The sequence below is a fragment of the Colletotrichum truncatum genome (assembly GCF_014235925.2).
Source record: "Colletotrichum truncatum strain CMES1059 chromosome Unknown Contig_0008, whole genome shotgun sequence".
In the NCBI taxonomy this organism is placed as follows: domain Eukaryota; kingdom Fungi; phylum Ascomycota; class Sordariomycetes; order Glomerellales; family Glomerellaceae; genus Colletotrichum; species Colletotrichum truncatum.
In genome coordinates this window covers 1,959,255-1,982,580 of record NW_027222405.1, presented here as the reverse complement: position 1 = coordinate 1,982,580, position 23,326 = coordinate 1,959,255, and the positions used below count along the sequence as shown (strand labels likewise).

Sequence of the window (23,326 nt, the reverse complement as noted above, 5' to 3'; positions counted from 1 at the left end):
AGGACGTCCAAGCGGTGAGGCAATGGGTGGAGCGGTTGTGTGCCACAGTTCTTATCCAACGACTAAAGGCCTTTCAGGTATTGGCGGCTAAGAGGTCCTCTTCAGCAATAAGGCAACGACGTGACGCTTGGGTTGCGGCTCTCATTCTTCTGCTTCGAACAGCACGAAGCGGCAATGAATGTGCGACGAATCAAGTGGGGTGCGTTCATCCGAGTGGAGGAGAAGCGCGTTTCTCACGAGAACGGAATCCATGCAAGAGGACATCTACATTCGCTCGAGGGGGTGGGAGTTACTGGGAGAATGCACGCAGCGGGAAACGACATCTGAACCTACACGCAACTCGAGATGTGAACTTGGGCGACTCGTAACCCTTAACTTGCAGAGGAAAGAGTACAGCGTAGAGAGTGCGCCGCCGGCGTCTGAAAGAAAGTAGATTATGGGCTTACATGCACAGTGCTCTATCATGGTCGGGCGTAGACATCATTGCGTTCGAGAAAGATATGCCGCATAGGCACGTGTCCATGGATAGCGTAGGGTGGGGCCGCGGCCGAGATGTTCGAGGTGGTGCGTCTATCTTGGCCAAGCACCCATCGTCTGAAAGCTGGATATACATGAATATGTCTAAATATGCTTACCAAACCTGTTGTCATGTGTGACAAGTCAACTGCGGTTTGATTTTACCGGCTGGACACTTCTACAAAGAAGGCTTTCATCGACAACACGACCTGTGTGCCAGTGAATTGCCAAGATCCGAGTGTGGGAGGGAATACTCCGGACGTTGGCCGGATCAACTGAACCTTGCATTCGCAACATAAAGGTGTTCTCGTCGGCATCCGATAAGAACCGATGAACAGCATGGCTCCACGGGGTTAGGGAAGCCAAGGTGCCCTTGCGAACATGCCATACATAATATAACATGAACATGCACACACCCTCCTCGACAACCCGTGACTTTACTGTCCCCACAAGAGGGAGGAAGCGGTTAGACAAGAGGTGAAATGATTGACGGAGAGACCTGGACGGTTCGTCGGGTCTGATGGCCTGCGCTATTGAACAATCCTTAATCTGGGGAACCATATTTCATGCTTAACTGGGGGGTCCAAACCTTGTACGGTTCCGTGGCCGAAGTACGGGAGGAGTCTGATGGTGTGAACGGCATAGACGAAGGTATCCCCTGCTTCTGGTTGACACGGCTCCCCCTCAATTAGTCTTGAGGGTCGTCCAAGGCAGAGCTCCAATTAGTTGGGAAGATACATACGGCAAACCACGCAAGAACACGCAATGAGCCCAAAGGCAGATCGAGGTGTAGCAGGGACCACAAAATAACTACCGCGTATTACGTCAAGCAACACAACAGCAGCCGGTATCTGCGCCCCAAGCGGGCATGAGGCGTTATACAGCACTTGCGAACGTAGAAGGCAAGCATAAGTAGGCGATAGAAACGAGAGTGGTTAAACAGAACAAGGTAAGGAAGGGGACACGTACCCGCTCACAGACCCATGACGGAGCAGTGCGTGCACGTATGTGGAGAACGTTATCGGCTGGCCGGATCAGGTCTGTCAAAATCGTTGTCGATGGTAAGGAAACCTCTCCGTTTCTTTCCCGACTCGACCGAAAAAGGGCGAAGATGTGGGGTGGCAAGCGCCAGCATGTGCAGATGCTTTGCATAAAGTGAGGTACGGGCAAGCAGGTGCACACATACTATGTGCGCAACACAAGCGACAGCCCAAGTTTTCAACACAGCCCAACCCAATTCCAGAGAAGCCGGGCAAGGGGAAACACATGACCTGTAAGCGCAGGAGTGAGAGCCGTAGACGATGCGTGAGCAAGGCTACATGAGGTGTGTCCAGCAAGGAAGCTAGCTCGATCGGCTTGCAGTGTAGGGTGGCTTTCTCTGTCTGTCTACTGAACTAAACCGCTTACAAGACAAGATGCATTGGCGTGAGAGCCGGGTAATGAACAAAATTATTTACTTCAGGCAACTCCCTCCAGTTAGCGGATAGCGGGCGGCAGAGCAAAAGCTGGGGTAGGCGTGTCTACATGGGTATGGGTATGGATGTGTACGGCTACAGCTCGCTGGGGGGGAGGTATGCGCCAGGTCAGGCACAGATTTCCCGTCCTGCCCAAGAAAACCGCGGTGCAAGGGTTGTTGACCAACGCACAAGTGAGGAGCGAGAGGGAGAGATGAATGGCCTGGGCCAGGGTACCTGGCGTGCCTTGCGTGCAACATTGACTTCTCGAGTATCTCCCGCCACATCCTATAACCGAGGCCAATAACGAAGCCCATGACGCTAACACGGGGCAAGAAAAGAAGGAGAGAGTAGCAAAGAAGAAAATAAGGCAAGATGGTTGGAGGAACCAAACTTCCACTTGATGTGTGGGGAGAAGAGCTGGGGTGTGAGTGAATATGGAGTCATATGGGAGGGGCGGCAGAATCGTTCGAGGTGACTAAGAAGGTAGTAAGGTTGGTGTGACATGAATAAGTACGTATAGATGAGCCGCTTCATTGGTATTGGTGCTTTTTCTCATTTGCCTCGCCCAGTTTTGTGTTCAGGCTACACAAACCAGCCCGAACATGATAAAACGAAGACTCTGAACAAAACAGTCAAGTTGGAGGAGAAACATGTGGGCAATTCGGCGCACTGCGAGGCTGATGAGATGAACAGATTGTTGATGGCGAGGACTACCACGATACCATGTTGAGAGTAACGCAGTCTAGATGCGACAGGTGATCGGTCGCAAGTTGTGCCATGCTGGGGTTTGATATAACAAAATATGTGATATGGTAGAATTAGCCCCTCGGGTTCAGATACCGAGACTTACTAGTCTCGTCAAGTGATTCGATGACACCCACTGTGACTGGTAGCAGCAGGGCCGGTTTCTCCGTCAGCGAGATGCAATAGAGAACACAGGGTCTCGAGGGGCTGGCTGGGTACGCGTACCGTCTGCACTGGCTGCTTCAGACTGGACAGCTTCAAGAAGCTCCATCGAAGCATGAGGGGGGATGTGAGGAGGTAACATACAGAGCGATAGGATGTGATGGGCATGGCAGACTGTAGGCCCTGCATGGTAAAATACGATGATACTTTGTCGAGTTTTTGCAGTCCCAGGTCAGATGGCCATCCTTCACTTCCCTCCTTCACGACTTGGAGGCCATTTTCTTCAACAAGGTTGCGGGGCGTCTTGGAGAAGCAAGGGGAGCTCTGGGGTGCACCCTGGATCGGCGGTGCGGCCCTGCTGATTCTTACGAGAAGGAGAGAAGGGAAAGCCGATCCGAGAACAGGGATTAAAAGTGCGCGTGGCAGCCACTTGGAGAAGAGGGGGTGTATTACAGAAATTTGTTCTAGGAATGGGGAGAGTGAGTTCCAGCGAAAAGAGAGAGAATGGGGAAAAGACTTAAAAAAAAAAATTAAAAAAAAAAAAAAGGTGGTGAAGTTGGAGTCCCGCCACCACATCAATTTATTCTGGGAACATGTGTGGCCATGTGTGCACGATTGTAGGTATTACTCAAGTTGAAATTGCAAGGTAGACTAGAAAGAAAAGGGAAGGAGCGGCATATATAAGAGGGGTTCGCGTATCGCGCATCATGTCTCCTCAGCGGTAGATTATGTATGATATGTAGAGAAGGAGGGTTACCGGAAAAAAGAAAAAAATAAAAGGGAAAAAAGGTTATGTCACTCTGTAGATGTCAATGCTCGCAGCACGGGAATACATAGTACCTTACTTCGTACCAGTCAAAGATGGAACTTGTTAGTGGAAATGTGGAGCTATACCTTAATTAGCTTTCCACTCTCCAGGGGGTCCGGCCCCGCCCAATTATGATTTCCCCACCAGTCAGTGGTTGACGGCTGTCATTGAAGACTTCAACTTCGAACATGCTCAGACCGGTTCGGATGTATCTCATCTAATGGTGCAAACTTGGAATCCAGGCACCTACTACTCAGTCCAGTGTGCCTTCGTGCTCGGCCCATAGTCAGTTTGAAGTGTTAGTGGGTAGCGGCAGCAGCGGCAGTGGGTACCGTGACAATGAGAATGGGCTGTCCCGCCTGTCGTAGAAGGTGACGTTCCCAAGGGTTAATTTCATTTACATCGGGGCAGGGTCGGGACACATTCCATTCTTTCCGTGGCAGTTGTCGTCTTACTAGGCCAGTTATCCCGGGCTGATACTCCACCTTGACCCAATGTCCCCCCATCACTGGTTTCCCCTCTCTAACCCAGGGTTGAGGACAGACCACATCCTTTTCTTCTACTCCCCGCCCCGCCCACAGCGCTCAATTTCCCCTCTCCCCATGTGTCTATTGATCTGCAGACACCCCCTCCCCTACCCCGGTGCCGTCCCGTCTCCATCATATCACAATTGCTTGTGTTCTTACCATGATGGTTGGCTGTTACTTCTTTCGGTCTAAGGCAACTTCAGTTCCTCACAAACATGTGCTTGTTCCATGGTCGCACAACATTCGTTCCCCCTCCAACTTCTCCAGATTTGCCTGGTCCAATCACGAGTCTCTCTACTCGCTACGAAATTAAGTAGTGTCTGTCTCGTCCGGTTTCTCCGCATCCCATCACTCCAACCTCACCACGCCAACCCCAAGTTCCTGATCCTACGATACACAACACCTCTGCAGGTTGACTGCAGTCAGGGAAGCTGCTTGGCGCCGTTCCTGATTTTGACGCCCCTAGGCAAGACACCACCGCTCACCGCCGAGGCGCCGTGCCCACGAGAATTCCCGCTCTGCTTCACACTTCAATTTTGACTGCCACATCCTCTTTGTGCAACCGGGCCGGACTGACAAGACGGATAGCCACCCACACCCGCACACACGCGCACACAGGAGGGGGGGAAGGGGGGGAGGCGGAGGAGGGGGCGTTTCTCAGAAACCCCAGGCTTTCACCACCGCCCTGCATACATGGCACGTACCTGGATCACCCGCTCTCCCACTTTTGGGGTTCCCGTTAACTATGTACCTGGCCATATTGCCGTTCCTGGCATCACGATCACGGCTGCCAACTCCTCCAGGGCCGCCACCTCGACCGAGGCCGCGACCCTTTCTTCGGTTCCCGCTTGCCTCCCCAGATGTGCATCCCAATCAATCCATCTCACTCCATGTGCACTGCTATGCCGTAGCGTCTATCGCGCACTCACAAAAAGTGGGTCACCCCTCTACATACGTAGCGCGTCGTAGTAAATCGCTTCGCCTGGCCTGGCCTAGCCTGGCCGTGTCCCCGTCCTAGTCTCCGTCACCGACTTCACCCCCCCCTTGCCCGGCCGACCCCAAAAGGTTCTGCGAGTGAGCAGTCTACACTACCTGACCTTGCAAGGCTTTATTTGCTTGCCCAATCTCGGCCAACCGACACGGCATTGATGTTCCATCGCTCTTCGTTTGTTATACCATCTCACATATACCCCCTTGTAACTTTCTCCACATCCAGTATTGCCGCGCCGGCGCTCCTCTGAATAGCTGCCGGATGCCTCGTGCGTATTTCGATTTTTCCTGACTAGCCTCTCTGGTAGATATATATAAGGTCTACATCCGCACCAACTTACCCCAACATCGGTTGGTATCCTCACTCGGCAAGAGAAGACATGCCCTCAACGCCTTCATCAACATACTCCAATTGCTCAGAGCTGTCTTTGTTGCTGCTGGCCCTTTGCGCCGCATTTCCAGCTTCCTTGTGTTCGATCCACCCCGGGCTAGAGACGGTTTTATAGCTGGCGGTGAACATGGCCCCATCAATCCCAGTCCCCACCCAAGGCGGAATGTTCCATACTTGTAAGTGTTCAATCTTCGGGCGTTGCAATCAATGGTTCTTCTTACTCTGTCTCACAGTCCAAGGCGTCACGCCTCGAAAGCCGACGAGCGACTCCCAAGACAGCGGGAAACCCTCTGGCTCGACTGGTTCTAAGAGAATCACTACCCCTCATGCATGCGCTGAATGCAAGAGACGAAAGATGTGAGTCCTGCACTGTCTCGGATGAATTGGTTTGACACCATCTGACGCTTTTAAAGCCGCTGCGACGGCCAGCAGCCTTGCGGCCAATGCCTGTCGAGCCGCGCTCCCAAGCGATGCTTCTATGACAAGCACCGGCAGCGTGTCATCCCTTCGAGAAAGACGCTCGAGGCATTATCCCAATCTCTTGAGGAATGTCGTTCGATTCTGAAACGACTTTTCCCAAACCAGGATGTTCAGTCTTTACTCCCACTATCCCGTCATGACTTGCTGAGCCTTCTCGAACAACCTGTTCACGACACGCCTACTGCGCTCCCTTCTCCGCCTCTGAATGCGTCTCCACTTTCGCAAGATCTGGATTCTCCGGTTTGCTCTGGTTCCGAGCAGGGTCTTCCTGGACTTGAACTGATGCCTGGCCGTGATACCGAATGGGATGAAGAGCGCCGTGGTCGCGACCCCATTCCGATCGAAGCCGACGATGTTAATGCACTTTCGTTATCGGTGGATCGGCAATCGTCCTACCTGGGCGCCTCGTCCATCAAGGCTGCTTTGATGTGCCTACTCAAGGTCCAGCCCGCACTCCGGAACTCACTGACAACACCCCTTCACAGCGTTGAAGTCACCCACAGCTTCCCTACTATGAGATCAAAGGGCACCGCACCTAAAGACACACAACGCATCCCATGGTCTTGGAAGGGTCAGACACTCATTGACGCATACTTCAAGCGCATCCATGTTTTCGTTCCGATGTTAGATGAGGCTGCTTTCCGAGCCGACTATCTTGAGGGCCAGCGATTTGACGCGCCTTGGCTTGCTCTTCTCAACATGGTCTTTGCCATGGGGAGTATTGTGGCTATGAAGTCTGATGATTACAACCACATCAACTATTACAATAGGGCCATGGAACATCTGCCCATCGATGCTTTTGGGAACAGCCACATCGAGACTGTTCAGGCCCTGGCCCTGGTTGGCGGCTACTATCTTCACTATGTCAATAGGCCAAACATGGCCAATGCTGTCCTCGGTGCCGCCATCAGAATGGCCAGCGCTCTTGGTCTCCACCGTGAGAGCTTGGCCCAAGGGTCCAGCGACATTGCCGCCGCTGAGACCAGGCGCCGTACTTGGTGGAGCCTCTTCTGCCTTGACACGTGGGCCACAACAACGATGGGTCGACCTTCATTCGGGCGATGGGGACCTGCGATCAACATCAGGCCCCCCGAGTTTGGCATCAATCAGGTGAGTCGTGTTTAAGTGGTGTGACTATTGCCAAGTTTGTCAGGAAAGCTAATCGACCTTGCCAATATAGGCTCGTGACTCTGCCCAGCACGCCGGCATCTTGCCACTGATCGAAAACATCAAGTTCTGCAAGATCGCCACCCAGATACAGGACATGCTTGCGATTTCGCCCCTTCTAAGGGCAGAAGACCGCTGTAACCTGGACGGCCAGCTAGTCAACTGGTACAGCAGTCTTCCTTGGCTCTTGAGGACAACCGACCCCTGCGCTGAGCCGCTGTACATCGCGAGGTGTATTATGAAGTGGCGTTACCAGAATCTCCGCATGCTTCTTCATCGACCGGTTTTGCTCAGCATAGCCAGCAGTGGTGCCTTGTCTCAGGTCGCAGAGCAAGACGTCACTGCCATCGAAACATGCCGTGAGCTTGCCAAGCAGACCATTGATGACATTGCGCGGGAATGGACTCGGAACCAAATGTCCGGGTGGAACGCCGTCTGGTTTCTCTACCAGGCAGCTATGATTCCTCTGGTCAGCGTCTTCTGGCAATGGAACAGTCCACGCGTTCCCGAGTGGCACCAGCAGATCGAGACGATCCTAGATCTGCTAGAAGCCATGGAAGACTGGTCATTGGCCGCCCGCCGAAGCCGTGAAGTAGTGTGGCGAATGTACGAAGCCTCTCGACAACCTGCCATACGATCAGAAAGTCCCCTGCAGGGAATGGGGGGGGATCAAGGCCTGCTAATGGCTGAGGCGGAACTACACATGTCGCCCATTGGCCTAGAGCCCGAGGGGATGGGCATGATGGGCATCTTTGACCAGCAGGGCCTCTGGGATCTGGACGGTATGTACTGGGGTCAGAGTCCAGACCAAGGGGTAGACTTTTCCCCATACAACGTCAACGACCAGATGATGGGCATGGACTACAACTTGATGGGCAGCCAGGCTGCAGCAATGGAAGGCGCCTTCTTCGCCCATTAGGGGTGTGGGATGTGTGGTGCTCTACTCTTCTTTTCAACAGTACATATTTTCCTTTCAAGTATATAGTTTGATTCAAGTTTCGATGCCAACGATGTTGGCAGTATATTTGGCAGAACTTTGGGACCGGTTGGAGAGTTGTACATAACTTGGACGATCAGCTCCGGGAGCAGACTATGGTCGTCGTTTATCTGGTACAGGAAATGGTTGATCGGTTTGTATGGGAGGAGAAAAATGGAGTCCGTCAGGCATGGAGAACGGGACATGACGACGACAGAAACGATGGGAAATACCCGAGATGACGACGATGAAGTACACATACGTGGCAATGAAATAGACACAATTAGCAAAAAGATCGCAACGAATCTAAGCCCCTGAGCGAGATTATGGGCCAATGCCGTCAAGGCCCACCTTTAGTCTTGCTATACATGAAGAGGTTTTGCCAATAATTGATTAGATTGGGAATCGAACCGTCGGTGATGAGCTCGGCCAAGTGAACAAACTCAAACACTTGCCTACCACAGGGAAAGGGGTGGAGGGAACAGAGGACGAACACAAGAGAAGATCTGATGCATAAGCAGCCTGTGAGGATAAGCGGGAATAATCTATGGCCTATGGCGCAGGGCGAGGTTCAAAAAGAGACAGCAGACCCTGGTACTTTAACGCCTTACCCCTACTCCTGTAAAATCATTTAGCCCTATGACATCTTGCTTGAACACTTGCGCATTCAAGATATGATCCTTGTGCAAAGGTTGCGCCGGCATGAAGGCAAGCTTGCCGACAGAAGTGCTGCGGCTGCTTATGTTGTAGTAGTTTGTTGAGTCAAAGTGTCGCTAAATGGGTTATGGGGTCGTGGAAGCATGTGAATTGGTTGCATGTTGACGATGCCACACCCAGAGTTGTGCACCACAGACAGCTGGACAACCAATAACGATCCGAGCATTCAGCCTTTAAGCATATCAGCACGATGGGAGGAAGTCCAGGAGGGCCTCGGCGGGGATTAGAGAGGACTTGAATAGTATGCGGGACCGCTAGGTTAGGATAAAGGTGGACAGACGTCCCCGAGTTAGTGTAGGGAAGGAGAGGGGGGCGTACTTTAGCTGGACCCGGCACAATCAAGTACAGCCAAGATTCATGTTCCTGGGTAAACACCATGATCTGAGCCAAGATAAACAATAGTGGCTCTGAAGTAGCCGGTTAAGAGGAGATGCCTTTTCGTCAGAGTAAAGTCCAGTGACTGCGGGAACTGCAACCCACTTCAGGATAGACGTGCAGATATCCGAAAGATGTTGTTGCGATTGGGCGGATAAATGAGTGGTGGATGGTGTCGAGCATGGTTGTTTGGATTGTCGGGCCGCTGCGATTTCTGACACCCCTGTCATTACCCCACATCAACTCGTCCCATGATCCATGCCTGGTATGCCTCCAGGCCCCATCTCCTATTTTCACCTCATGCACATGCAAGCAAGACGAGGGAGCCATACTTGCCCCCTGCTTCGACGAGACTCAAAGTTTCTTCGTCTTCTGCGCTTCTCTGGGCTGGCATTAATGAACCCAACCCCGAATATATGCGTGCTGTTGTGGAAAATCGCCCCGTGAGGGTGAGAATGCAGATCCAACCCTTCCATTACATCATCAGACCTCACAGCAACTGGGTTTCATGGCTGTCTTGGGAATATTGCCTCTGTCAGTAGGGCAGGATAGCACAGGTAAGATACCGGCACCACTCGATGCACATTGGAATGTATCAAGGAGTGGACTTACATCCTCAGCTGAATTATCGATTATTATTATAATTACTATTATTTTGGCAAATTGATGAGCCCTATTTTTGCGTCATCATTCTCGAATGACCTTTGGAAGAGAGCAGTTCAACATCAAAGGCTTAATTGGGTTATATGAACGCGCAACTTGTTAAAGTAACGAGGTTGGCGGTCGACGTAACATATTAAAAGAAAGGCTTGTTCTGCTGCGCCGCGAAAACCAGGTCATCGAGCCCTGCTAGAGCTGCCCAGAGAATTTATGAACCTCTTCCCCCGGCCCCGGGCCGAGGTGGGTAGCGTGAACCCCCAAAAGTCGGAATTCGCGGGGTCCGTCGGTATCTCGGTCCCACGGCAGTGTTCCTGTATCTACTTCAATTCAAGTTCATACCGATACACGGGCAATATCCTCTGAGGTAAATGTAGCTCCCGTATACATACCAGGTGGACCAGACACTGGTGAATACCGAGTCATAAATGATGGGTTGCATGACGAGCGTAGCATCGCCAGTGAGTGTCTTGCCTTCACATGCCGCAAGAGCAGACGCGCTGGGTTGTACTTGCCCTTCTACAGCTGATACAGACAGGCAGGCAGGCACCTGCAAGTCATTGGTAACACTGCGGACGGATATCTGCACTTCATAGCCCTCTTGCTGCTTTCTTCCCAATACCATTTGAATCCGTCTGGAGCCAGACGTACCGGCGAACCTAGTTTTGCCCTTTTTTGTCCTTCAGCTCCTGCGTATAGCCGAATAATTCATCTCTCTACCTCATCTGTGTAGCCCAATTGCCCGGCATCGAAAACCGGCCATCGAGTAAAATCAACCTCATCCCATCGCCGTCGCCGGTTTCATCTCAACCCTCGCATCAATTCGGTCTCTGCCTCATGATACTGGAGACAGCCGCTGCGCTTTCATGGAAGCGTGAAGGTCGTCAAAGTCCAAAGTGTCAAGTCGAGACCAAACAAGAATTCCGATGGATCACACGCTCAGGTGCAACGTACAGGCGTGTCGGAGGGAGATCGAGAACCAAGCCCTGGTCACCACTTGCAGGTAAGCGATATTCCCAGACTCGGTGTGATTGAAGGATTGTAATACGATAGTTAATCGTCTCCGTTCGACAGTCGCATCTTCTGTGTTGAGTGCGCCGGGATAAGTGGCCTTACAGGTCAGGTCCTTCAGTGTTAGAGGGTATGCCCAGCCTGTAAAGGCGAGCTCCCAAACCCGGATGACGCAGTTGTGAACAACCTCAAACTCAGCGAGAACTACAAAACAAGTATCATGAATGGCTTGAGCCCTGGTGTCATCATGGAGTGTACAGGAAAAGCGTTAAGTTTTTGGGCATACCAGGCAGGCTAGAAAGAGTAAGATGAACATGATCATAGGAAATTCGCAGTGTTCACGTCACTGACCTTGCACAGTGCCTGCCAGCGTCAATCCGTCAAGATTCTGACACCCAGGCTCAAGGCTCTGGACCAGAAGCTCCAGGCATTAGTTAAGAATGCAAACATAGAAATAGAAAGCTTGCGAGAAGAACTTCAAGGTAAGTTTTACGGCCAATGCCGCTCCGATATTTCGTTATTCGCTTATACCAAACCAGCTCGGTCCCTCGACTACAAGAACCTACGCCAGAATTATGAACATTTGGAACAGTCATACAAAGGCAAGTCGTGCAAGCTCATGCAAGTTTAGGAGCTATACAGTAGAGTTAAGCATGACGTGGACCTTGGTCAAATGGGGGCAGGCATGCCTGATGCAATGAAATCTAGCCTTCGTGTTGACTCATGCTTGCCTGGAACTCAACTCGCGCAGCTAAACGGCAGGCATGACTACTACAAGTATCAGGCACATCATGCCTATTTGGACATCCACCGCCGCTCTGGCCCGATTAGAACACATGAAAAGGCGGCCCCAGGAGTAAATTGTGCTGCTAGGGCTAAGGAGGACCGAACAGGGCTAGGTAGGGTTGATCAATGTCTTTGGCCTTGAAAGAAGTGTATGCTGATGTTAGGAGCAGCCAGAACCCTACAAACCCCTCGTATCACACCCCATGCACATGAATTCTTTGGTCCTAGTGAGGATGGGTTATTGGTGGACCCGACAGCCGAAACATCATCGGAATCTGAATTCACAGGCCTACAGAATAACCATCCATCCTGCCAAAAACGATACTCAATCCATAGTAGTGGGTTGAGCGTGGGACTTTTCTCAGGTATCAAAGGCAGTCAGGTTGGCCATAACCTGGCGCGGCAGGAGGTGTCAAGCCACAGACTCGAGGTACGTCTATGGCGTTTCTCTTGTTGTGTCAGCTTTTGCTGACGGTTGATAGCAGTTGCTCGACGTCCCGTCCTTGTTCCCTCAACATTTGGACCACTACCGCATGCTTGAGGTAAAAGTCTGGTAGACAGGCACATGGGCTATATCCTTTGCTGATATTTTAATAGTTGGGTGGGTGGACAAAAAAAGACCGAGAAATAGTGCCACATAAAGTAGCAGGTTTGGTTGGGAAGTTCTTAACTATGCGTTTTCATAGCCGTAGTCATTCGAAGGTTTGGTGATCCGTACAATAGCTCTAGGATTGCGAGAGATTGAGTGGAGAAATACTGGATATATGGAACGTCCTGCAATCCATAGGTCCTCTAAAGAACTGTCAGTGTGACGAGAGGCAAAGTTTTGAGAATAATTTTGACGCCCCGTACGCGCACCGGTAACCTACATAGTACTAGAGAGAAAGCCAAGACATACAGTATACAAGCGATAGATTTACCGAGGACCAGGATATCCAACATGCACTGACGGCTGCCTTGTCAGGAAGTCAGGAAGACAGATTGATGGAAGTGTTGACCATAACCGAGTGGGTAACCCGATCTAATGTTATGAGATTGATTGCGGCCATCCTGGGTTGTCAAAACCCCAGCGCCAGGTAGAGGTTGCAGACCACTGAGCATTACAAGGAGATGGAGCGGAGCCACGAGCATCGTCACGATGGGGAACCTGATAGCGAATAATCTAGGTGTGCGGTGGTGTCACAAGGAAATTTACCCCGAAGCGGCAGTGTCACCGCCAACATCTGTCAAAACAGATCGGACGGCCCTACTCGGCCTTTGGAAAGCTAGCCACTTGCTGGATTTTGGAGTGGGAAGCTGGGGGTGGCAATACCAGAGGAGCTGGGCCGGTAATGGGAGGCACTTGATTCTCATCCCATCCGTAAAGGGAGAGCCACCAGCCGCCAGCGTGAGACGAGACACGTTCAGCGGGCAGCACGCGGTATATGCTTGGTTCACTACACGGGCGAACCAACCCCTGGATATGCTGAACACAGACGACGTGGGATCGGACATTGGCGCTCAGTGGTTCCAAATGTCAATGCGAGCGGGAGACATGTAGCAAAGTACCGATGACGAAGGGGAGAAGAGAGTTGGGATGAAATATAATAGGGGATGGAGATGGAAATCTGGAGAAGACGGCAAACGGGGGCGCGAAAGGAAGGGATGGCGATTAAAGGTGGATCAGGACGGGATAACTGCAAGGGCAAGCAATTAAACACTATCAAGTGAAACTGCTCCCGACCTTGGTCTCGAAGGATAATTTGAGATGTAGCAGACAGCAACACGATAGAACTAAAAAAAAAAAAAAAAAACAAGGGCTTCAAAAGCATTGATCAAATAGGCTACAGCTTATTCATCTTTCACTTGAGAGCAGAGATAGACTTGGTTGGCGACGACCGCCTTGAAGCCTAAATTTCTTTCCAGGAGTACGGGAATGGGATCTACCGCTGATGCGCGATGCCAGAAGCAAAAAAAAAAAAAAAGGCCACCAAACTATATCAACTCTTGCTTCGATGTCCTTATCGCCCTGAGTGTACGATTCAGAGGAGAAGGCGCTGAGAGGGAGAGAACTAATACATCCCAGTGAGGGACGAATGGACTGATCGGTCGTCGTGCAATCACCAGGCCAGTCTCGATTTAATGTATAGTGGATACCTTATACACAGTGTGGACGCCTCCTGAGAGGCTATAATGGCGACATAGGCGGGACACTTTTCGCCATGTTCAGGTTGGCTACGTGGTTATCCCCAGGATGTGTCCATAGAGGCGCAAGGCATGCAGCTACAGTATGTTATCGCAAACGACGACAGGGCGGGGAATACTATGGCAGCGCGCCACCCAGCTGGCCAATCTGACACGCCAAGTCAGGGTTTAACCAAGCCGACTGTGTTCTTTAAGTGAATTGGCGATCAGTAGTCTCCACTACCCAGTGGCATCTGATGATTTTGTACGGTGCACAGGTCGTATAAGGGCAGGAGCGAGTAAGGGTTGAGTAAGGGTTGGGTGTAGGGGAAAAGGCAAAAAAAAAAAAGAGTGAAAAAAAAAGGGACTAGAGGAAGACAGGGCGTACTATAGTCCAAAAAAGGCCTAATCCTCTCTCCCTCCGAGGCGTGCTCATCTTCTTTAGGGGGCGCAAAGGGAGGAGGGAAAAAAGAAAAAAGAAAGAACGAAGTAAAGAAACCCCCCTAAAACACCATTGGGACTGCCGAAGCTGCGTAACAAGGGAGGGATGGGAACCAACCAGACGCTTCGGATATGCAGTACTAGGAACTGCGAGATAAGAAGTAACACCATGTGATGTAGGGAACAAACGAGACAGCAACAAATACGAGAAAATGAAGGCCGTAAAGGGGAGAGAAGGGGAGGATGAAAATATACTGTACGTTGCGGGTGATATGTCCACTACTAAGCACCACCAATCATGATAGACATCGGACGGTTACGTATCCCCGTTTGAAGTTCAGCCCAGTGTTGCGCTGCACACAGCACGCGCTAGACGGTTCCAACTTGAGGCTTGGCCTGGCACTCGCAGAAGTCCGTCACCCAGCAATCCAACACGAGCCCACAATTTTTTTCCCTTTCCCGTCTACGTCTCCATCCCTCCTTTCAAGAAAGCCCACTTTTAGCCAAGTCCACGCAGTCCAGTCTGGCCCAAGTCTCCAGACTCCCCGTGCTAGGCCTTAGTTCTCCCCCTGACAGTGACACAGGTAAATCAATCCAACAATCAATTGCCTACCCTCGCTCCTATCTTTGACAACCTTCAGGATGACCGACGCTCGCTTCAACCCTATTCAACTCATCCATTGACATCACCCGCGTTCAATCAACAGCTTCATCGTTTATCCGATCTGATCTTGTAATCCCATTCCTAGGTTTATTTCTTCTTTTCCGAACCAGCACCTTCCACACGCGCTTGTGCCGACTACGAATACTGTCTACTCAACCAACCAACCAACCTCACCCAGCCAGCCCACCAACGACCTGGCCGACAGCCAACATCTCTCGATTCCCTATCACGCCGTGTTGTCATATCAACTTTGAATCCATATAGACGTTTCGTCCTCGAGCTCGTCTTGTGCAAACACAACCAGCCCATATTATACATCTACCACTACGACGCAGCCTGACTGCGCCCGCTGCTCCTCATGGGGAAAAAATGTAAGTACTGGAGATATTCCATCTGCCTTGCCTAGACTATTATGTGACATCCAGCTTGCTAACCTAAGATTAACCTCAATAGGGCGATACGGCATCATCTTCGACGCAGGTTCCTCGGGGACACGTCTATACGTATACAAATGGAAGGACCATACCAAGGCTATCAAAAATGCCTCCGCCGATGAGCTCCACAGCCTGCCTAAAATCAAATTACAGACCAGCGAAAAGATACGTCCTGGTGTATCTTCATTCGCGGAGAAGCCTGATGAAATAGGCCGCGAACACCTGCAATCTCTTGTTGACATCGCTCTCAAAGAAATTCCCGAGAAAAAGGTCGCTGACACACCCGTATACCTTATGGCCACTGCTGGCATGCGTCTTCTCCCTGATCACCAACAGAAAGTTCTCCTTCGAAATATGTGCTCCTATTTGCAGAAGAACACAAGGTTTTCTTTGCCCGACTGCAACACGAATATTCAGGTAATTTCGGGCGAGACGGAAGGATTGTATGGCTGGCTCGCCACAAACTACTTGCTTGGCGGTTTTGACCATCCCGATAAACATAAACATGGCAATGGCCACCATACATATGGCTTTTTGGATATGGGAGGCGCTTCCGCACAAATTGCCTTTGCTCCCAACAGCACTGAGGCAGAGAAGCATGCGAACGACCTAAAGCTTGTCCGCCTGCGGACCATTGACGGATCCACCATCGAACATCGCGTTTTCACGGCTACTTGGCTTGGCTACGGTGCAAACCAGGCCCGAGAACGATATGTCGATAGCCTCAAGGAACAATATGGCAGGCCTGACAGCCTTGAACTCCCGGATCCATGCTTGCCATCGGGTCTGCGGACGACTCTTAGCGGCGACCCAATTATCAACAAACCGTCTAATCAACAATTGTCCCTTGTCGGGACTGGTCGCTTTGACGAATGCCTCCGACAGACTGAGCCTCTCCTTGGGAAGGACACACCCTGTGAAGACGAGCCCTGTCTCCTCAATGGCCAACACGTGCCAAGCATTGATTTTGACGTGAATCACTTCGTTGGCGTTTCCGAATTCTGGCATACGACTCATGGCGTTTTCGGCAAGGGCCATAAGACAGCGTATGACTTGGCAACCTACCAAAAAAACGTTGTGGATTTTTGCACTCGCGACTGGACAGATATTGAAGCCAGTATAGAGGCGAGAAAGAAGTCATCCGCACAAAAGGCCAGAAGTGCACAAGAAGCTTGCTTTAAGGCGTCTTGGCTGATTAACGTTCTGTACGAGGGTATCGGTATCCCTAGACCGGGTCTTGAACACACGCCGAACCCTGGCCTAAACGTTTCGAAAGGTACTATGGAAGACGTGAAGGAGAAGGGGTTTGTGGACCCTTTCCAGCCTGTTAATGAAATTGATGGCATCGAAGTCAGTTGGACACTTGGGAAAATGGTGCTATATGCCGCTGGCCAAATTCCACCTCAGGGAACTGCATTGCCAGTCGGCTTCGGTAGCAATGTTGCCGACGCTACAGATTTCGAGCCTGCGGGGTCCCGATATTCCCCAGTTCTTGTTGAAGGCGACGATGATGACGACTGGGATGACGCTGCGGACGAACTGCTTGACAAAGCCAAGTCAAAATCTGGCTCTGGTGTCTTACTCTTTATTTTGATTCTTCTCGTATTGGGCTTTATCTTGCGCAAACGCGATCGTCGCACAAGATGGTTTGGCAGAATAGCCTCTGCCCTACGTGGAAACAGACGACCTGGCAGCCCCCGGAAGTTTGGACGTGGCTTTTCCATCACCAATAAACTCTTTGGACGGTCTTCGGCGACCTACGAGCGTGTTCTAGAAGAGGGTGATGCCGACCAGTTCGAGTTGGGTGATGTGGACTCAGATGAAAACGAGCAGTCCGATAGTAGCGAGGGTTCAAGAGCTGGTCGTTCCTCGGGTCTGGCTACTCCAAAGCTCAACATCGAGCGGTTTGATGATGGACGCCCAACTCTTTCCCTTGATCGTGGTGGCTTGGCGGTAAGAACTGAGAGCCGAGAGAGGCTAGTGCCAAGTCTGGTGAACGCAGGCCGCCGAAGCCGTGCTGGTAGCCCAACGAGGATGAAAAGCCCCCTGATGAAGCCCTTGGATGAGGATTAAAACTCGGGTATCCCGCGTTGCTGCACAATGTCCTCGGTGTATACAATTATGCATGTCTAGCTATGGGATGATGGCATTAGGAGGGGTTTCGGTGTTTATTTCTTCTATTCATGAGAAGGCGTTTCTGTGGAACGGTGATGTTGCCAGGTATTTACTCTTTAGTTTTTTCTGGGTTCGACACGTCTTTTGGGCATTTTGTCGCAAAGGCGTGCCATAGGCCGTGTACTAGACATACTTTTTCGTCGAGAGGTACGACAACAATGATTCACAGTGTTTGGTTTTCCTCGGTAAGAGGTTACACACCGTCAAATTCGACTTGCATTTGCAAAGCGCTCTTGTCAGAATTCAAGCAAGATGAAGCATAACTATACGCATATCTACATGTTACACGTTCGAATGAAATAGCATTTGCTTCAAGGGTATTGAGCAAAGAAACTAGCGATTTGGCTGCAGTAGTCGAGTAGCAGTCTCCTCAATCTTGTGGTTTCTCGAGAAAGCTCGGGTCAGACCTTACTCGACTCTCAAACTTCTTCCACCACTCTTCAAATGCTTTGAGTGGGACTACCTCGACACCACCAGGCCCAGCAGTGCCACTGAAGCTCGCAAGAAAGTTGAATGCGTTTTTGATGATATTCTGGGCCAGGAGCAGGGGAGATGGCTGGGATGTTGAGGGAGCACCCAAGTCGGATGGCCGATTCGCAGATAGTTCCTGGATGCGTGAAGCTACGGACTCAGCCGATTCAACCGATATCCCAATCATGACATTGCCGGGATTCTGGGCGGCCGATGTCCCGCTTCCCGCGCTGCCAGCACTTATTTTGAATGTAGCGCTTTCCTTGCCGGCTCCAATTCCGCCGAGAAACTTGAAGTTAGGTGTCTGACCTGATGCAGTGGCTGCGGATACATCAGCAGCCGTGGCGAAGTATATCGCAGCTGCAGTATCCGATGGAAGGACGGTTCCAGGTAGAAGCATAACGGTGATGTGAGAAAATGGGCGAGCAGAAGAAATCGAGTAGAGGAACGAAGTCTCAGACAGAGCCGAAGTCGGCTCCGTCAAAAGGGGCTGACCAGCCGGGACAATGCCAAAAAGAGGGTTGGACATGGCAGTTCAGTTTCTGTGAGAGAACAAGATGTGATCGAAGTGCTACGTCTTTGGAAACCCAGTAGCAAGATTGGATTGGTTGTTTCCGATATGATGTCCGCAGAGCCCGCAAATTGTCGGAAGGTGCCAGTAAAACGACAATTTACAATCCACTTCTGTTGAACCAACAATCAATCCGAAGAAATGCGGCTTGGCGGCTATATCATTCGCTTGTGTTTCCAGGGAGGCAGAAGAATAGCCTGTATTGAACGCGATTAGTGATTACAGTTACATAAAAAAGAGATTTGAGACAGAATTCAGAAGCTTTTCTCTTCGTTTAAAGAAATGTGATATTGCGAGATTGATGATGAGGCGTAAGGTTAAGTAGGCGTAAATGACACAGGAAGCTAAGCTGCCCTATGGTACGGATAGGGTAATAGTCATCATCCTGCAATGTGGGGTGAGGGGCAGCAGGAAGCCCTGAGATGCTTGGAGAAAACTCCATGTCCCGCAAAATTTTGCGCATTGAATATCACTATAGCAGATGTGCCATAGTTGATAGATGCATGCCTTTCCACAACCTTGTCAGTACTTCCTTTCACTTCAGGCGCCAGTTACCCCGGTTTTCCCAGGAGCGTGATGTTAAGAAGGTAACCATACATCGTGTTCACATATCATTGGTAACAACAAGCAAGTTGCGAATGAACAGCCGCTCATAAAAACGACACACTGCAGGACATCCGCATATAGGCCACTCTGAGAGCATTTGACTTTCAGAAGAACATCCATCTTGACCACTGTCGACTGTCCTATGTTTAGAGGCTTCTCCTTTACCCATCACCTGATTCCGATCGCGTTGCCTCCTAGGCAGGCCTCATTCTACAAAATGGCAAAGCTGAGCAATTTGGACCTCATAGATCAGGTAGACTCGTAAGAATCGTCCTGCAGAATCCCATATCGCCACAGTTAACCACCGATATAGGTACCCGTACGAATGGGATACGGCGCGATATGCCGAGATGCATGGACCTATGTACACTCTGATCTGGAGAGATGACGAGGGCGATGTGCCCTTGGGATTCGTGCTGCCACGCGTGGTGGAAAAGCTGGTTGAAGCGCCAGCTAGTGTGAAGGGTGAGGTACAAATTGACCCCATAAAACGCACTATTTCCGCCTTTCAGACGTCCACGCCGGAAAGTCGCAGCAAGCTGGCAGCCGACCTTTCCAATTACTGGAGACGCAATGACGTTTTCCCCATCCTCCGAGGTTGGCGTGATGAACTATGGCCCATTTACGGCCGCCATGGTGATCTGCTATTCAATATGGAAAGGGCTGCCTCCGGACTCTTCGGCGTCATGAGGTACGGCGTTCACCTGACGGCGTTTGTACGCTGCCCGTCTGCTAGTCACGGCATCAAGCTTTGGGTCCCGCGTCGCTCCCCAACCAAGTCTACGTTTCCTGGAATGTTGGACAACACAGTCGCAGGAGGCTTGATGACAGGCGAGGACCCATTTGAGTGCGTGATTCGTGAGGCGGACGAGGAGGCCAGTTTGCCTGATTCAATTGTACGCAGTCGGGCGAAGCATGTAGGCGGTGTCACATACATTTACATCACCGAAGCAGAAGCTGGGGAAGAAGGGCTCATCTATCCCGAGGTCCAGTGGATTTACGATCTCGAGCTACCCGAAGATGTTTCGCCGCAGCCCAAGGATGGCGAAGTCGCCGAGTTTAGCCTATGTACCGTGGAAGAAGTACAGCAGGGATTGGCGCAAGGAGAATTCAAACCCAACTGTGCCCTGGTAGTCCTGGATTTCTTCATCCGTCACGGGATTTTGACCAAACACAATGAACCCGAATACGACCACATTCTGCGGCGAATTCACCGAAGACTACCTTTCCCAGGACCTCACAATAGCGACCCCTCCCTTGGGGCCATCGATGGCTAAGCTTGCTGGGCTTCGACTAAGGCGGTTGTCAAGAGCGGCCACGCCGGGCCGCTTGGTTACCCAAACGCCCATAACTCCGAATCCTCTCAACAATATAGATGGAGCCTCGGTGAGCTCCTCTCCCACATGCGCGGGCGCGGGCGCGCGCTCGCTCGAGTTCGAAAAGGCCGGAGGCAGCTAGCCGTCGTAAGGAGAGATAGCGTTGTTCATCATTTCTTGACCAGCAAGTAGACATAATCGACCCTCAGTGGAGTAAGTTTCTTGAATGGACCCTCAAGTGACATCAAAAGACCGCCAAACGAGACGTATGCCTTGCTATAGAACTTTGTAAGCTTCTGCCTGTGCCTTGCATATATTTAATGGGCGATCCCTCACATAGTCTGGCCGTCGTCGGCATCCTCAAATTTGTAGATCTTGCCGTAGCAGACGTAGTCGAACATGTCGGCGAGCGTGGGCTCTCGGTCGTGACTACCCTTGGTAACGTCTCTCCAACCCTTCTCGTCGTCTTTGGTTCCATCGTGGGCCAGGGAGGTAGCCAGGACAACGTGCAAGCTATCAGAAACCGAGGCAGGGAACAGTTCGATATTGATGTCAAGAGTCATAAGAGTCTGGTTGTCCGTTGAAGTAGCAGAGATGCGGGCGACTCGGTCGTACTTAGATTGGTCGTAGTTCGTTACGGTGAAAGACTCCTCAAAGAGGGTCACATCGCCTCCACCCGACATGGTTGCTGAACTTTGAAATAAAGCGCACGAGACTGCTGTGATAGAGGTTCAGAGTCCTGGTTCATGAATAAAAAAGTTATAATCACAGAATGTGAAGCGCAGAGGCTCGAATATCGTTGGCGCAAGGTCTAATCAAGACTATTGCCAAATTGTGGTGTCTGGGGGAGAGAACAAGGGGAAAAAAAAAATCCCATTGATATTTACTTATTAGGTATAACATGCAACTAATGGTCTTGTTATGGATAGATGTGCTGTTATCGAGGGCTGTTGTGGGTACGTGCCTTCTAAGCTAAGTCACTGCTCCATAATATCAGGTCAAATTTCGATCGTGTAAGTAGCCCGATACCAAATCCCAAATATCTTATATGCAGCCTTCCTCTCAGTGACGTGGAGACGCAACCAACGGTCAACCGAACTATTCGAAACTAACATTAATTATCTGCACTCGCTGCCGAGGAAAACCCCCTAACCAAGAAAAGGCAAGTGATTACATTGTACGCCTGTTAATGTTGCCCCGCTAACACTCCTAGAAGTTATCACAACTGTATGTAGGGTGGCTGGAGTGACTATTGTAGCCGTGCACGAAGTTATTCACTCGAAGAAATGTCATTCCGCAAGAAGAATGTGGTTCTCGGTTCATCAGCCGGAGGCCTTGTGAGGGAGCCTGTGGCCCAAAGACAAGTAACATCATCTCCGCCGGGAACACGTCCATCGCCCCTCGACGGCCGTCTCACTACTTCAACAGGCACAGCATCATTAGATCAACTTCTCGCAGGGCATGCGGGTTTACCTCTTGGATGTTGTCTGTTGATTGAAGAATCTGGAACAACCGACTTTTCGGGAATCCTTCTGAAATACTACGCCGCGGAAGGCCTTGTGCAAGGACACCAAGTCCATGTACTAGGTCCAACTGAGGCATGGAGAGGTGAGCTTCCTGGCCTGAGCAAGACCAGTGGCTCAGATGGGATTCAGTCAAAACTAGTGTCTGGGGAGAAAATGAAGATTGCATGGCGATACGAAAGCCTTGGTAGCAGTAAAACAAGTAAAGGTACGATGCCCCCTTTGGTTACTATCTTATCCCGTTTGTGGTCAAAGATACTGACTTTTTATATAAAGAAACAAGCCAAGGAGGCGGGGGGACATCAAGCAACTTTTGTCATTCATTTGACCTTGCCAAACGTCTACAGATTAGTGACATCAAGGGAGACCTCCATGTAACAGCATCTATGCCCGTCACGACCTGGTTCCAATCACCTCCAGGCCATCCTGCACCGTCGCCCTTGGAAGCCTTCATTGCTCACCTGTCAGCAAAAATAAAAACGTCTGCCCCGGGAACAGTCCACCGCGTTTTAGTTCCGAATCTCCTATCGCCTACACTGTATGGCCCATCAGTTTGCCGACCTGCAGATGCGCTGCAATTTCTGCATATGCTGCGAGTTTTACTGCGGCAGAATAGCGGAAACCTATCAGCAATCATATCGCTGTCGACATCGCTTTATCCACGAACGGCAGGGCTTACAAGATGGATGGAGCTTTTGTGTGACGGGGTGCTAGAAATGTTGCCTTTACATCGTAAAGTCCATTTACAACCAAACACCAAGTCGGAAGATATCATCCAGGGTATACTTAAGATACATAGCCTCCCTATCTATCATGAAAAAGGAGGTGGTCCGGAAGGTCAATCATCGAGAGAGAATCTTTCATTCCGCTTAAGCAGCTCAAGTGGCATTGTCTTTAGGCCTTACACTTTGCCACCGTTGTTGGATGGAGAGGATCATAAGGAGCTAAAAGAAACACGGAGTAACGGAGAGAAGCTTGATTTTTGACAAAACAACTTGCCCGCACCTGAATGGGAAAAAGAAACATGGCTACAAGAGGCTTATTAGCGAGATGTCAAGAAACGGCAGCGTTCAATTAGATTCTGGGGTCTGTGTCTAGCAAGCATGCAGTTACGAGTTCAACCAACACAAAGCTATGCTACATAATGTGCGACCGATTGACGAGAGACCAGGCGCGAGCGATAAGCGAAGGCTCAATT

The 23,326-nt window shown here is 50.8% G+C and overlaps 7 protein-coding genes across 7 annotated transcripts; 5 read left to right on the top strand and 2 right to left on the bottom strand.

The window, feature by feature from the left end:
- Positions 1–5,758: 5,758 nt before the first annotated feature.
- On the top strand, positions 5,759–8,161 carry CTRU02_212017 (Lactose regulatory protein LAC9-like protein 1; the record flags this gene model as incomplete). Its single annotated transcript, XM_070205763.1, has 3 exons — positions 5,759–5,952; positions 6,009–7,185; positions 7,256–8,161. The coding sequence occupies 3 exons, from the start codon at positions 5,759–5,761 to the stop codon at positions 8,159–8,161; spliced, it is 2,277 nt and encodes a 758-aa protein (XP_070060576.1).
- Positions 8,162–10,893: 2,732 nt separating this feature from the next.
- On the top strand, positions 10,894–11,609 carry CTRU02_212016 (E3 ubiquitin-protein ligase CCNB1IP1; the record flags this gene model as incomplete). Its single annotated transcript, XM_036725155.1, has 3 exons — positions 10,894–10,970; positions 11,339–11,460; positions 11,518–11,609. The coding sequence occupies 3 exons, from the start codon at positions 10,894–10,896 to the stop codon at positions 11,607–11,609; spliced, it is 291 nt and encodes a 96-aa protein (XP_036583320.1).
- A 3,781-nt stretch (positions 11,610–15,390) lies between these two features.
- On the top strand, positions 15,391–17,539 carry CTRU02_212015 (Golgi apyrase (GDA1/CD39 family protein); the record flags this gene model as incomplete). The annotated part of the gene is made up of 2 exons (XM_036725156.1): positions 15,391–15,403; positions 15,486–17,539. The coding sequence occupies 2 exons, from the start codon at positions 15,391–15,393 to the stop codon at positions 17,537–17,539; spliced, it is 2,067 nt and encodes a 688-aa protein (XP_036583321.1).
- Positions 17,540–18,011: 472 nt separating this feature from the next.
- CTRU02_212014 (uncharacterized protein) lies at positions 18,012–18,641 on the bottom strand (the record flags this gene model as incomplete). The annotated part of the gene is made up of 1 exon (XM_036725157.1): positions 18,012–18,641. The coding sequence occupies one exon, from the start codon at positions 18,639–18,641 to the stop codon at positions 18,012–18,014; it is 630 nt and encodes a 209-aa protein (XP_036583322.1).
- An 865-nt stretch (positions 18,642–19,506) lies between these two features.
- On the top strand, positions 19,507–20,566 carry CTRU02_212013 (thiamine pyrophosphokinase-related protein; the record flags this gene model as incomplete). The annotated part of the gene is made up of 2 exons (XM_036725158.1): positions 19,507–19,550; positions 19,603–20,566. The coding sequence occupies 2 exons, from the start codon at positions 19,507–19,509 to the stop codon at positions 20,564–20,566; spliced, it is 1,008 nt and encodes a 335-aa protein (XP_036583323.1).
- Positions 20,567–20,775: 209 nt separating this feature from the next.
- CTRU02_212012 (DNA-directed RNA polymerases i) lies at positions 20,776–21,288 on the bottom strand (the record flags this gene model as incomplete). Its single annotated transcript, XM_036725159.1, has 2 exons — positions 20,776–20,881; positions 20,942–21,288. 2 exons carry the CDS (start codon positions 21,286–21,288, stop codon positions 20,776–20,778), a joined length of 453 nt encoding a protein of 150 aa, XP_036583324.1.
- Positions 21,289–21,891: 603 nt separating this feature from the next.
- CTRU02_212011 (paxneb protein) lies at positions 21,892–23,114 on the top strand (the record flags this gene model as incomplete). Its single annotated transcript, XM_036725160.1, has 2 exons — positions 21,892–22,336; positions 22,405–23,114. The coding sequence occupies 2 exons, from the start codon at positions 21,892–21,894 to the stop codon at positions 23,112–23,114; spliced, it is 1,155 nt and encodes a 384-aa protein (XP_036583325.1).
- Between the last annotated feature and the right edge of the window lie 212 nt (positions 23,115–23,326).